Consider the following 14,186-nt stretch of genomic DNA (forward strand, 5'->3'; position numbering starts at 1 on the left):
CCCCGGCTCGGGAAGTTGTAGGCTGTAGAAGTTCTGCCTCTCCCCCATGTACTGTGCTGTCTAGAGCTTGTTTCCCCCCACCCTATTTTTTGGTGCTTTATTGCTGTTATTGTTATTATCTTAATTTTTCTTCTTCATGATGTGCTGTTAGAAACCACTCCGGGACTACTCCAGCAGTAGGAAGACCGAGGAGTGGAGTGGATGAATATACCGATGAGAGATCCAGTAATCCCTGGGACAAGCATGGCTTATCATCCTTTTTTACCTCACCGGGCACCGGACTTTGCCATGAGCGCTGTGTTGGGACATCAGCCTCCCTTCTTCCCGGCTTTGGCTTTGCCTCCCAACGGGGCGGCCGCCCTCTCCCTTCCTGGGGCTCTGGCTAAACCCATCATGGATCAGTTAGTGGGGGCTGCAGAGACTGGTATCCCTTTTTCTTCCCTGGGTCACCAGGCAGCAGCCCATCTGAGGCCTTTAAAAACTCTGGAGCCAGAAGAAGAGGTGGAAGATGATCCGAAAGTGCATCTGGAAGCCAAAGAGCTTTGGGAGCAATTCCATAAAAGAGGCACGGAGATGGTGATTACCAAATCGGGAAGGTAGGTCTGGGTCGGGGGTTCGTACTTTCCCTCCTCGCCCCCCCCCCCCCCCCCCCCCCAATCTCTACACCCCACCAGGCTGCTCCAGAGGCTCTTTCACCGGCAGCTTTCTCCATAAAGCTCCTTTCACCTGGAATTATGGAAAGTTTTAGGCAGCTGAAGATCCGAGCCCATCTGGGGCACCACGCTGCAGGGAAAAGCTCAACCGCGAACTGGCCCTGCTCAGCATGTGTGTGTGCAGGGGGCGAGAGGGTCCCTTCATGGTTCAGTAGCTTAATACTTGCTGGAGAGGACTGGTAGCAGGAAGAAAATAATTTGGGGTTGGAAAAGGAGCTGGCCTGATTTCAGCCTTGCTACACGTAGTTTTTCTTCCTTAAGAGAGAGAAGGGGGAATAAAGAAAAAAATTATTTGGAGCGGCATAGGGCTGCTGGTGAGGCGGGAGATGCAGGAGGGCAGATAGGCTCAGTTTATCAGTTGCTTCTCTTGTGCCTGTCTCTGCTGGGATCTAGGCGTGCATTTGTGCTGACTAATTGTATCTGGAAATGCACAAAAAGCTGACAAAAATACCCAGCGGTCCTGCGGCCGCTGCTGTAGTGGCAGGGAAGGTTTTGCAGCTCGGCGCTGCCTGTGCCTGTATTTATATAACCTTCACGTGGGAATGAATGAACATACACGGCGCGTCCACGCTCGGCATTTCTGCTTTTTATAGGTTTACCCATCTGCAATCCCTCTCTATATTCACTACTCATTGACATCCGCGCTCCTTTACAACTGTACTTATTGCTGTGATGACACGTAGGGACAAAACCCCCTTCGCACCCGGGTGTTTTTCTAAGAGACTCTTAGAAACCTCCCAAACAATTCGCGTGTAATTTGCCAGGAGAATTACTCGAGGAAGCCACTCCTGAAAAGTCTTCTTAGATGGCCTTCAGCTGCCTTGCTGGAGCTTCACCCACTTTCAGAGCACCACTTGCAGGGTACAGGCTCAGGAAAAAAAAACACAAACAAAACCTAAGAGCAGCAAGGAGGAAAAAAAAAAAAAAAAAAAAAAGCCCCTCGCCCATTTTACTGCTTTCCCGAAGTTTTCTCTGCTAATTGTGGTCAAAAGTTTTTGCGCGAAAGCCTCGGCGAGTATTAAGCGCTCTTACATGTTGCGAAGTCATGTGTTTCCTTTTAAGTTGAGATTGCTGAATGCCAACCGCTCGATATAATAAACAGCAAATTTGTGGTATCCTGTTGCAGTTTCGAGCTGGACTTGGGAGCTTAGGGAGCGGGGTTTGCAGGGAGCACTCTGCACAAATGGGTTATCACCGGGAGGCTGGAGCGTTGGGAAAGCCACGGCAGCCACCCTGCCCTCTCTGTAGGGATTTTTTTCCTTTTCCTCTGCAGTGAAAAACTCCCCTCTCCGCTTTCCATCGGCGGACTGGGTTATAATAATGCGGAATATTTATTTTATCGGGGTGCGATCTGTTCCCGCTTCTTTGTTTAGCCGCCGAAAAGGAAAATACTGAGAGATCCGAGAGCCCCAAATGAGGCTTTGCTGTTTAGGAATGGCAGAGGGTAGGCGCCTGCTGATTTCTAGGGAACACGTACCTCTCCCCTCCGCCTCCCATCCCAGGGACCATTTTCTCCTGAAACTTTTAGGCGTTTGAGAAACATTTTCGCTGAGGTCCGGGGGAAGCCTTTTTGCTGGGGTGGGGGACACACACGGCTTTTCTGCTTCTGAGAGCTGAAGCAGTTGCTTGGTAGACGCGCTACTGAGATTCAGGAGCTTATTTAAACGCTGCAATTAATTTTATTTTCGTCTTGTCTTTTCTTTACTCCCCCCTCTGCCCATAGGAGAATGTTTCCTCCATTTAAAGTGAGATGCACTGGACTGGATAAAAAGGCCAAGTACATTTTATTGATGGATATTGTGGCGGCTGATGATTGTAGGTACAAATTCCATAATTCCCGGTGGATGGTAGCCGGCAAAGCTGACCCTGAAATGCCAAAGAGAATGTACATCCACCCGGACAGCCCGGCCACCGGCGAACAATGGATGTCCAAAGTCGTCACCTTTCACAAGCTGAAGCTCACTAACAACATCTCTGACAAGCACGGATTTGTGAGTGCCTTTTACACCTTCCTTTGCCCCCCCCCTCCCCTTCACTCCCTCGCTGCCTGGCCGGAGCGGTGGGTCCCGGCGGGGGGCAGTCACCCGGGAGCGCAGCGGCTGCTCGGCCGGAGCCGCGGCCGAAATGCGGGGAAAAGGGGGAACAAACACCCCCCTCCACACACGAGGGGACGTGCCCCTGTCCCGTTTATAATAGTCCTTGATTTTTTTTCTGTTCCTGAGGTTAGGGTGAAACACTCGGGTTTATTCTGTAACCTCCCCGTGCCGTGCAGCATTAACTTTAGAGATATATTTCCAGCAGAGCGCAACTCGATGTTGCTCGGAGCTGTGGTGACTTTATGTATCGATAGATTTATTTTTTAATAAAGTCGATCACACTTTTTGAGTGTAGGAAAAAGATATGTATATGTGTATAAAGGCTTAAAGGCCTAAGTACGCAAACATTTAAATATATATTAATCTGGATAATGTAAAGCAAGCCGGAGTGAAAATAAACAGGGATCAAAATCAGAGGTCAAGTTGCCCATTCATGTCTATCCACTCCTTTACATTTACTGGGTGTGCAGAGATAAAAACTTACCCTAAGAGTGAAATCAAACAAACCTGCTGATAAGTGCTCTGACGATCCTTGCCATTTCTTTCTTTTCCTGGGAAAACCTCCCCCTCGGAGCCGGGGCTTGCTGGTGGTGGCCGCGGTCGGAGGATCTCTAATGTGCCAAAGATTGCATTTGCTGGCTGTGATTTGATTAGACGATACATTTTTGCCTTTTGCAGAAGGCCCTAAGTGGATTGGGGCAGGCAATTAGACCTAGCCAAGGCTCTCGTGGTGGTGTTGCTATTGTAGCTGCTGCTGCTTCTGTACTTGATTTTAATTTTTTTTTTTTTTTTTCACTTTGAAATCAAAAGACATTGCGGCTGGAGCCCAAAGAGCTTCTCCCCCTCTCCTAGGAGAGCTGTGCTGGGATTTTACACCCCCCCACACTCACCCCCCGCTCTCCGAAGGGGCCAGCGGAGAGCCTAACCCCGGCGAGCTGGAGCTGTCAGTGCTTTTTGTTGGATGCTGCAAGGCGTGTGCGTGTGTTTGGAGTGTGCTCGGCGGGGAGGAGGAGTGAGGGGAGGAAGGAGAGGGAAGGCAAATTAGGAGGTGAAAGTGCCGATGGCTTGGGGAAGTGCGAGGCGGGGAACTGCTCCAGCTGACCGTCTTCTTTCCCCCCCTCTGCCCTCTCTGCTGCCGGCCGCTGCCCGCCCCCCCCAGACCATTTTAAACTCCATGCACAAGTACCAGCCCCGGTTCCACATCGTCCGAGCCAACGATATTCTCAAGCTTCCCTATAGCACGTTCAGGACCTACGTTTTCCCGGAGACTGAATTCATCGCAGTGACCGCATACCAGAATGATAAGGTAAGGAGATTAAGAAAGGATTTGTTTTACGTGTTTTGGCTTTTAAGAGAGCTTTTAGTCTGCATTGTTCCCTTAAAAATCACGAAGCCCATCCTGCTCCTCTCCCCCCCTCCCCGTCTTTCCTCCAAAACCTCCTTGATCCAACTTCGGGAAGGCGCCGGAGGAGGGGGTCGAACACTCTCCTAACACCGACCTTGGGGAAGGCAATTAAAAGGGAGATCCGGGGGGGGGGGGGGGGGGCTGATTAGGAGGGTTTTTTCGCTCCTCGGTATGGGGAAAGGGGTAGGATGGGGTGGGGATCGCTGCTCTCAGTGTGGATTTAATCTAAGATACATCAGAGAAAAAAAAAAAAAAAAAAAGAAAGAAAAAAAAAAAAAAGAATCGGCTCCGTGTGTCGAAAGACAGAGGGGAGAGAGCAGCAGGGCTGGAGATTTTGTAATTCTTCCTGGCCTTTGTGCTGTTTTAGCTCCTTTAACAGCAATTGGCAATAAGGCTGGAGCGCACGTCTGGTTCCTATTATTATTATATTATGAATTTTTTTTTGCATCCTGCAGTGTTTTATTATTTTTTGTGGTGCAGAAATATGCTCTGATCAGAGAGGGGTATCTCACTTGAATTTAGCTGGAAGGTCTGAAAGAGCCAGTATGAGAAAAGTTTTGCAGCGCTGTAGACGCAGCCTTTCCATTTCTGCTGGTTTATTGTCGCTTGCGATGAAGGTGGTATATTTGGGAGAGTGGCAAATTGCGAGTTTACGGTAATTAAATCAAGTAGAAGGAAGCGAAGGAGCCGAAAAAGTGGCTTTGATTTTTTTTTTTTTTCTCCCTATAAATTATAACTTTGTGTGCGTGTGCGTTAAGCGCAGAGGGTCTGGACGTGCAGCGCCCGCTCGCTGCAGCTTCCCCGTGCCTCTCTCTGCCCCCTCACATCCTTCACTATTAAAAATTAAGGGGTGAAGGGGGTTATCTGCACACTTCTGCCCTCGCTTTCCAAAAAGCCGCCTCTCCCTCGGAGCTCGGGCTATTTTCCTCTCATTCTGCGGCCGGGCGCTTGCAAGGAAACGGAAAGAAAACGTGTGTGCAGAGAGTAGACTTTGCTTTGGGACTTATCAGCAGGGCCGTTCGCCCCGGTCTATCAGCTGGGGCCGGCTTGGTTGAAGGACAGGAATGAGCATATTTGTCTGATTGCCATGAAATTCGCCTGGAAAGCGGCGTGCGGGAGCGGCGGGGAGCCCTCGGCTCCGGCGCTGCGGGAGCCGCCTCGCCGGCAGGTCAGAAGGCACGGCCGGGCTCACCTGGATTAAAAGTCTTGCTGGTTTTTAGCAGTGGGTTTTCCTGCTCTTTTCCTGATCCCGCGTGTGCGGCAGAGGGGCGGAGGGGGGGATAAATTCGGGAGCCGGGGCCGGTCCTGCCGGGCACTCAGCCTTAGGCGGGGGTTTGCTCCTCGGAGTCTTGCTCTCCTCGCAAATTGGGCGGTTGCGGCACTTCTAGCCCGGTCCGGGACCGGGGGCGGGGAGGCGGGCAGGCGGCATCCCCGTCCCCATCGCCGCCGCCCGCATCCCGTTATAGCGAGGGGAGGTCCCGGCCGGGCTTTGAGTCCACCTCCGCGCATCGTACGGGCAGGCACGGGGAGTTGCGGGGTGCCCTGCACACCCCACCCCCCCCATCCCTCCAAAGGCAGGAAGAAACAGCCATTCCCCGCGATAACCTAAATCCCAGGGAAAACCCAAGAGCTCACCAAAAATCTTACACGCACACCCCCCAAAAAAATATCACCTGGCTCCTGGCACCCCCGGCGCCCCAACACACACGCACACGCAGAGCATAATGCGATTATATAAAGTATTTTATTATAGCAAGGGGGTGGGTATGATTCCTTTGCGGTTTAATTATGGCATTTAAAGAGTTTTAAGCCCAGGCATAACTTGCATGGATCGCATTGCACGGCTAAATTAATTCTGACGCGGTGGCAGCAACACGGGGCTCTTTCATTGCCACCACAGCCAGGGTCACCGGCCAGCCCTGCCGGGGGATTGGGTACGAGCTGCCTTCAAACCCGCTCGGGAAAACATGGAGATTCACCCCAAAACCAGGGACCTTTGCCCTCTGCCCTGTCCCGCTCCTGCCGGGGTCCTGCCAGCGCTGGGGGAACTGGGGAGAGGGTTTTTTTGCTGTAGTTTTTAATACAAAATCTTCTTATTTCTGTCCCAACCCCCTGCCTATATTTTTCCTCCATCCTATAGATCACTCAATTAAAAATTGACAACAACCCCTTTGCCAAAGGTTTTCGAGACACTGGGAATGGAAGGAGGGAAAAAAGGTGAGTCTGGATATATTTTATATATATATAGGCGCCTCGTTTGGTTTTCATGTGTAATAAAGCTCAGAACATGAGCAGAGGTCAAAATCACCTCGCTTGGCCTCCAAACCGCACTTCCCCCCACCAAAATTCATAAGGATCTTGTCATTAATAATGCCAAACTGATTGCATGGGAATTCTTTCCCACTTTCCGTGGTTATTTTTCACATCACAGGGGATGGCTGGCCAAAGGGATGGTGGTACATTAAGCAAGTATCACCAGAAAAAGAAGTTTCCCTAAAATTTTGAGAGGGAATAGTACATTATAGTTTGTATCTGGGACTGGGAAAGAGGGAGAAGTGAGGCCAGAGCTGATTGCTGGTTGAATATCCTCTGGCATTTTCCTGGGGACTGTATAGAAAAGACTAAAGTGTGGAAGAGAAACATATAATAAAGTGTTTTGACAGAGGTGTCTCATGAGTATGGAAGTAATTAATGGTAGAAGATTCTTTATTTTTTCCAAAAGCAGCAGGACACAGTTTAGATAGACGGACAGAACTCGTTTTAATGAGACTGAAGAGTTTTATTTTTAGTATTGGAGAAAATAGAGAAAGGGATTATTTTTTTCCTTTGATGGGGGAATATGTCTTTGTTTTGTTTTGTTACAGCAGGCACGGTCTTTTAGCAATTTGCACTTGGGTTTAGATAATGAATAAATCTGTCTGTTCCTACTTTTTTTTTAAAAAAACAAAATTAAAAAAAAAAAAAGAGGGGGGGGATATGTAATGTAAAACAAGAGGCCTTTCCCAGCACTGAGCCCAGCACACACACACGCACGCCAGCTCCTCTTGTCCGTCAGTGTGAAAATAAAGCCAACACTGGAGCCACAGGACGGAAATGATTTCTAATTTCTCTCTAAATATAAATAGATTTTTACTCCGGGTTAATTGTTGGTGAAAAGATTACATAAAGTGCCTAACAAAATAACCACTTCCTAGCGATCTTAGCAACCATTAAGATGGCTCATATCTCTGGAACATCCTCGCCTTTTAAAAGCTAATCTCCAGGGAATGCTTCCCTCTCCCCTCCGCCCCTTGTCTTTAATATCTGCCCTTACTGAGGAGCTGCTTACCGCTTCCAAGAAATCTCCTCTCATTAGCAGCCAAGTCCTGCCTGCGAGAAATGCGTTCCCCCCTCGAGGGGACCTTGGCCCTAAATTCCCCTGCCCCAGCCATCCCCAACTAGGAACTCAAGAAGGGGCTGGGGAAGGGATGGGGGGTCCCGGGGGGTGCCGGGGTCCACTTGCCCAGCGGGTGCGTGTGCCCGTAGGAAGCAGCTGACCCTGCAGTCCATGCGGGTGTACGACGAGAGGCAGAAGAAGGAAAACCCCACCTCGGACGAGTCGTCCAACGAGCAGACGGCCTTCAAGTGCTTCGCTCAGTCCTCCTGCCCCGCCGTGCCCGCCGTTGGCACCTCCAGCCTCAAAGGTGAGAGCTGCGGCCCCCGGGTCCCACTGAACACCCCCCCAGGGAGAGCCTGGGCACCTGCTCTGTGGGGGGACGGATCCCGGCCTGCACCACTGCCCTCTGGCATCGACCTTCCTTCCTTCCTTCTTTCCTTCCTTCCTTTATCTTTTCTTCTTTTCTCTGCTTTCTCTCTTGGCTCTCTTCTCTCCTCTCTCTTTCCTCTTGCTTCTTTCTCTGCTTTGTGTCTTTCCCCCTCCCTCTCTGTCCTTCTTGCTTCTTCTTTCCCTTTTCCTTGCTTCTTCTTTCCCTTTTCCTTCCTTCTTCTTTCCCTTTTCCTTCCTTCTTCTTTCCCTTTTCCTTCCTTCTTCTTTCCCTTTTCCTCCCTTCTTCTTTCCCTTTTCCTTCCTTCTTCTTTCCCTTTTCCTTCTTTCTTCTTTCCCTTTTCCTTCCTTCTTCTTTCCCTTTTCCTTCCTTCTTCTTTCCTTCTTTCCTTTTCTCTTAGTCTCTCCCCCTATTTTTCTCTCTCACTCTCTGTCTCTGCCCTCCTCGCTCTTTCTCTCACATTCTTTCTCTCCTTCTCCCTCTCCCCCTGGCCTCTCTCTCCTCCTGCTGCACATTCATTCCTCCCCTCCTTGGTTCAGAAAGGAGCCAGCTCCAAGTCAAGGGAGCAAAGACAGACCACGGGGCAAAAGTTCAAAACTGGAGTCACTCCATTAATATTCCTCTCCGAATCTGTTATTAGAGGAAGGATCTTTCCCCTGGATACAGTCCCGAACTTTGTTATAGAAAAGTCACCCTCGATTTCTCTCCTTGCGGGGTTGGAAGCTGTCTGCAGCTCTCTCGTGTGTATTAATCCATCCAGGGGCGGGGGGTGCAGGGGGAGGAGGAAACAACCTCTTTTTTGTTGTTGCTTTACTCGTTTGTTTAAAGTCCTGCCGAGTTGAGGGGAGGGGAGCTGGGAGGGGACCCGAAAAGCAAACCAGAGCTTCGCACCTGGGGCGCTGAAATTAGGAGATGAAGTGCAGAGGAATCCAACGAAGCCGTGCATGCGTTTGGGGAGGAGGAGGAGGGGAGCGGGGGGTCCAGGGAATGGTGGAGGCGAGTGTGGGTGCTCAAAGTTTGCCCGTTGAAACGGCTGAAAACTTTGGAAAAGTTTTTAGGAGGCGCATCCCCAAGGTCCTCCAACCCCACCGGGAGGACGCTGCTGTCCCTGCCGCTCCTCTGCCGCGGCCGGGGCACTCGCCGGGGGTGGGGGCTCTGCTCTGGGCAGCCCGGCGGAGCGGAGCCGTTGGCCCCGGGCCCACCCGACTGGGGGGTCGCTCCTCGGGGCCGCCGCTTTGTTTTGCAGCCAGTTTTACTGGGTAAAACTCGAGCGGGCGATGGGGGCCGGGAGTGTATTTATTTATAGAATACTAATAAAAAGGAAGTATATCCATCTACGTCTCTGGCCGGCCAGGAAACCTCTCTGCCCCCTCTCCCAGCCCGGCGGGGATATAGGGACGTGTGGTGTCGGATCCCAGTCCCGGGCTCCCTTTGTCTTGCAGATCTTTGCCCCAGCGAGGGAGACAGCGATGCAGACAGCAAAGACGATCCGTTGCTAGAAGCCAACGAGTCGGGCAAAATCAGTACGACCACCGCCACCACCCCAGCGCCGGCCACCTCCGCCGCGGCCGCGGGAGACGACCCCCGGGAGAAGGGGGGCAGCCCCTCCAAAAGCCACTTTTTCCCCGGTGATTCGGCGGGGAGTCGGAGCCGAGAGAGGACGGAGAAAGCCCCTCCGGACTCCCGGCACAGCCCGGCTACTATCTCTTCCAGCACCCGGGGGGGAAGCCTGAGCGGCGAGGAACTGAAAAGCCCCCTCAGGGATGGCCCCAAAGTAGATGAGAACCGGCTGCTGGGCAAAGAGCCCTTCGCCCCCCTCACGGTCCAGACCGACAGCACGGCCCACCTGAGCCAGGGACACTTGCAAAACCTCGGGTTCCCCCCTGCCCTGGCCGGCCAGCAGTTCTTCAACCCGCTGGGGAACGGGCACCCGCTGCTGCTGCACCCCGGGCAGTTCGCCATGGGGGGGGGCGTTCTCCGGTATGGCCGCGGGTATGGGTCCCCTGCTCGCCACCGTCTCCGGGGCATCCGCCGGTGTCTCGGGACTGGACAACACGGTCATGGCCACGGCGGCGGCCCAGGGACTCTCGGGAGCATCGGCGGCTGCTTTGCCTTTCCATCTGCAGCAGCACGTCCTGGCTTCTCAGGTACAGCCCCCCCCCCACTATCCCTTCCCTGCTGCCCCTCCGGAGCGGGGGGACTCCGTCCTGGGGGAAGGGGGGCGGGGGGCAGCGGGGCACCCCCTTTAGCTTCCCCTCTGCGGGCTCCTCCCTGCCCTCCTCCGGCTCTTTCTTCAGGGGCAGGCGCCGGGTCTGGGGGAAAGTCGGAGGTGGGAAAGCCCCGGGCGGGGGGGGTGGGGTGGGGTGTGTGGGGTGGCCCAGCTTGAACTCCCGGAGCCGTTCTACCCGCCCCTCTGCGCTCCTTGGGACAGTGTGCCGGGGCCAGGCCTCTGCACACCCGCTCACCCCGGGGCTCCGCGGCTCCCCCGGGGCGGTCCCAGCGCGCAGCTCCGCGGTGCGGGGCGCGTCGCAGCCTGCGGAGCGGAGCTGCCGCCGGGGGAGGCGGGGGGAGATGCCCGGGGGCAGCGCTGGGGGGTGGGGGTCGGCTATATCTGCGGGGGGACGGAGCGTTTACCTCAGCAAAAGAAAATCTCCCCGCGGAGGAGGAGGAGAGTCGGGGAGAGGCACCACGGCCCTTATGTCATTTCGCCCATTTCGGGGCGGGGGGGGGGGGGGGGGGGGGGGGGGGGGGCGTGCAGGGCAGAGTCTCGGCAGGGACTGCTTCGGGGGGTCTGGCTGGTTTTGACCTCGGCACTGGGATGACGGGTCTTCACCCCCTCCCGTGGGCAGCAGCAGCTTGGCCGCTGTCACCTCTCCCACTGGCGTGTGCGTGGGAGGGTGCCGGCGTGGGGGTGCCGCGGAGTATCCCCCGGGAGGCGGTGTGTGTGTGGGGGGGGGGGTGTGCAGGCCGGTAACCCTTTCCTTTCTCCTCCCCTCCCGCAGGGCCTGGCTATGTCTCCCTTCGGAAGCCTCTTCCCCTACCCTTACACCTACATGGCGGCGGCGGCTGCCGCCTCCAGCGCCGCCTCCAGCTCGGTGCACCGGCACCCCTTCCTCAACGCCGTGCGGCCGCGGCTCCGCTACAGCCCCTACCCGCTGCCCGTCCCCCTGCCCGACGGCAGCAGCCTCCTCACCACCGCCCTGCCCGGCCTGGCCGCCGGCTCCGGCGAAGGCAAAGCGGGGGGGCTGACCACCAGCCCCGGCTCCGGACCCCTGGACTCCGCCTCGGACCTCACCAGCCGCTCGTCCACCCTCTCCTCCGGCTCCGTCTCCCTCTCCCCCAAACTGGGGGCGGACAAGGAGGCGGCCACCAGCGAACTGCAAAACATCCAGCGCCTGGTCAGTGGGCTCGACCCCAAGCAGGACAGATCCCGCAGCGGCTCCCCGTAACCCCCCCGGCCTCCGGGAGCTCATTTCAAATCCGTCTCGCAGTGCACTTTGTTTGAAAGAAACCACATCCTCCACCCGCGAGTTGTTCTTTTACCCCCTCTTTCATTCACACCCCCCCCCTTTTTTTTTAATATAAAATCCCCCGGCGTTGTGTGCGCGCTTATCAGCAAAAAGGTATCTGGCGAAGCAGGGGGGTCAGGGTAGAGAGAGGGTCGGGGATGGGGGAGCAGAGCCGAGGTGGGAGAGCTGGGTTGGAGGCTGCTCTCGGGGAGCAGGCTGGCCTGGCCGGGTCACCGGTGGGGTTGTGGCACCGTCCTTTATTCTTTCTTTCTTTTTTTTTTTTTTTTTTTTTTTTTAAACTGTGTAAAAAAACCCAACCAACCAAAAAAAAAAAAAACCACCAGAAAAAAAAAAAAAGAAAAAAAACACCTAAAAGCAAAAATAAAACAAAAAAATTCAAACAAACATAAATAAAAATTAAGTAAGAGAAGTGATTTTTTTCTTTCCGAAAGAAAAGTGTGTAAGTAACTTGCATATCGGTTCTTCAACAGTTGTTTCTTGGGCGGGTTGTTAGCGACAACCCCCTTGGTCAATATTAAGGGAAGCTGTATGTTTAAAATATTATTGTGATGTCTGAGAGCCAGTCGGTGGCTTTTTTTGCATGTTCCATAGTAGTCTGCTTTTTTTGGGGGGGGTATTTTTTTTTATTTCGGTGGGGTTTTGTTCTTTATTTTTAATGCTTGTTTCAAATCCCAGGGAAAAAAATTATTAATAATAACAATAAAAACAAAAATAAGACCCTCGTCCCTCTACCGTAAACATCCTCCCTGTAGCAACAACAATAAGTGTAGTTGGAAAGAAAAAAAAAAAAGTGAATTTATTTTATCTGAAAACCTCTGTAGCTTGTCTGTAGGTTTATCGCAGCTTTCCCTCTTTAATTGTATATGCAATAACAAGGTTTAAACATACTGAGAAGAAGAAAAGAGCGGACACTATTATTAAAACAAAGTATTTATGTAATTATTTGATAACTCTTGTAAATACGTGGAATATGAATACTCGAAATTAAACTTTAATTTATTGACATTGTACATATCTCTGTAAATACGACTGCAGCTGTCTTTTTTTTTTTTCTTCTGTTTTTATTTTTAGTCATTTTCATTTCAAGTTCGTAATTGCTTTAACCATACGCCCCGACCCAGAGGAGAAATACCCCCATTTCTGAGGGCTCACTTTTTAAATCGGAGTTCACCCCAGAAAACCTGACCTCGTCCTTTTGTAAAAGAGCCGAATGCAAAAGGCAAAGCAGAAACAAACAAAATTAATCAAAGACCTTTCAAAAAAAAAAACCAAAAAACCAAGAGAAAAAGAAAAAGCAATGTGCCATGGTAGCTTTTAATCCTTCAGTGTTCAAAGTGCTACTTTCCGTATAAAATGTCAACAAAAAAAAATATATATACGTTAATACATGACAACAGGCTTCTCCAGTGGCTTGAGAGAAAAAAAAAAAAAAAAAGATTGTAGGATTTTCTTTACTTTGTATTGTTTTTCCCGATTTCCTTGGTGTGTCAAAAAACAACCCCACGATGGAGTTTTACTACTGTGCTTGTTGTTGTCTTTGTTTGAGTGAGTGCATATTTTCTTGGCTTCAAAGTCAGGTGCTCAGAGCTGGTTCAAAGAAAAAAAATGAAGGTATATTTTGTGTTATATAAATGTTGAGAAGTTCTTGCTATTTTTTTTTCTGTATTTTTTTTTTTCCCTTTTAAAAGTCACTGAAGTTTCAATAAATTTTTATTGAAATGTCTTGGGCGTACTGTGAAATGCCTTCACCCAACCCTCCCGAATGTGCCTGGGAGGATGGAGGGGTTGAAAGATATATATCCCTCTTCTGCCTTTTTCCTCCACCCCCCATCCCCTTCCCAATATTAAGATATTTCTCCTGGAAGGAGCTAGTACGAACCAGTCGGAATGGTGTCATTTGAATTGTTGGTGGGGAAGTACGAGTTTTAAGCGAGCTGTTTAATGTACCTTTTCCGTCTTCATCCTTCTCGCTTTTAAGGTCGATCCAGAGGCTACTAAGTCACCTCTTTTAATGGAAGAATATTAAGTGGCGTTTGAAAAGTTAATGAGAAAGGCTCAGCTATGCTTTTATCTGTCATAAATTAATAACGCAAAAGTGAAGAATTAGAGAATAGATCGGTTAAATTTTAATGCAGAGCCCTCCTCCAAAGTTTCCAGGTAAAGTGCTCAGGAGCTGATGGTGTTACTGGGCTCGTTTTCCCTCCTGTCCGGGCAGAAGAATTGGCTTTTCCAGTTAGTTGTCACCTGGAAATACATGGGTCTGGTGTTGTGGGGTTTGGGTTTTTTTGGCTCCTTCTCGCCCTCGGGCTGATGATATGTTGGGATTAAGCTAGAAAATGGCTGAAACGGGGACAGGCATCCAGGCTGCAGGCTGGACCAGTGGCCTGGGAGGTCACTGAGAAGAGAACTAAGGAGAACTGGCAGCCCCTGCCTGTACCTTTGCCAATCCATGAGCACATCCTTTAGCAGAACATATATATTTCTCCTTGTTAAAGAGATTTTTTTTTCTCCTCCCTTCAACAGCTAGTGGCCCGTATATTGGAAAGTGATTCATCCTCCGCCAGTAATAAATATTATAAGGATGTACTTCCAGCCTGTATCCTGTTTTATACTCTGCCTGCCCCTCGGCCCGTGGCCCCCGGCTCCTGCGCCGGCGAGATGAAGAGAGGTTCAGTGGG

At 51.5% G+C, this 14,186-nt stretch overlaps 1 protein-coding gene across 1 annotated transcript; it reads left to right on the forward strand.

Moving 5' to 3' along the window:
* Positions 1-201: 201 nt before the first annotated feature.
* On the forward strand, positions 202-11,427 carry TBX3 (T-box transcription factor 3). The gene is given in 8 exon segments (XM_086474335.1): positions 202-596; positions 2,437-2,704; positions 3,969-4,115; positions 6,355-6,431; positions 7,740-7,897; positions 9,421-9,941; positions 9,943-10,125; positions 10,981-11,427. Coding segments are annotated over 8 exon segments (2,196 nt in total).
* The last annotated feature ends 2,759 nt before the right edge of the window (positions 11,428-14,186 follow it).

This window comes from Leptosomus discolor, chromosome 16, assembly GCF_034619465.1.
Source record: "Leptosomus discolor isolate bLepDis1 chromosome 16, bLepDis1.hap2, whole genome shotgun sequence".
Lineage (NCBI taxonomy): Eukaryota > Metazoa > Chordata > Aves > Leptosomiformes > Leptosomidae > Leptosomus > Leptosomus discolor.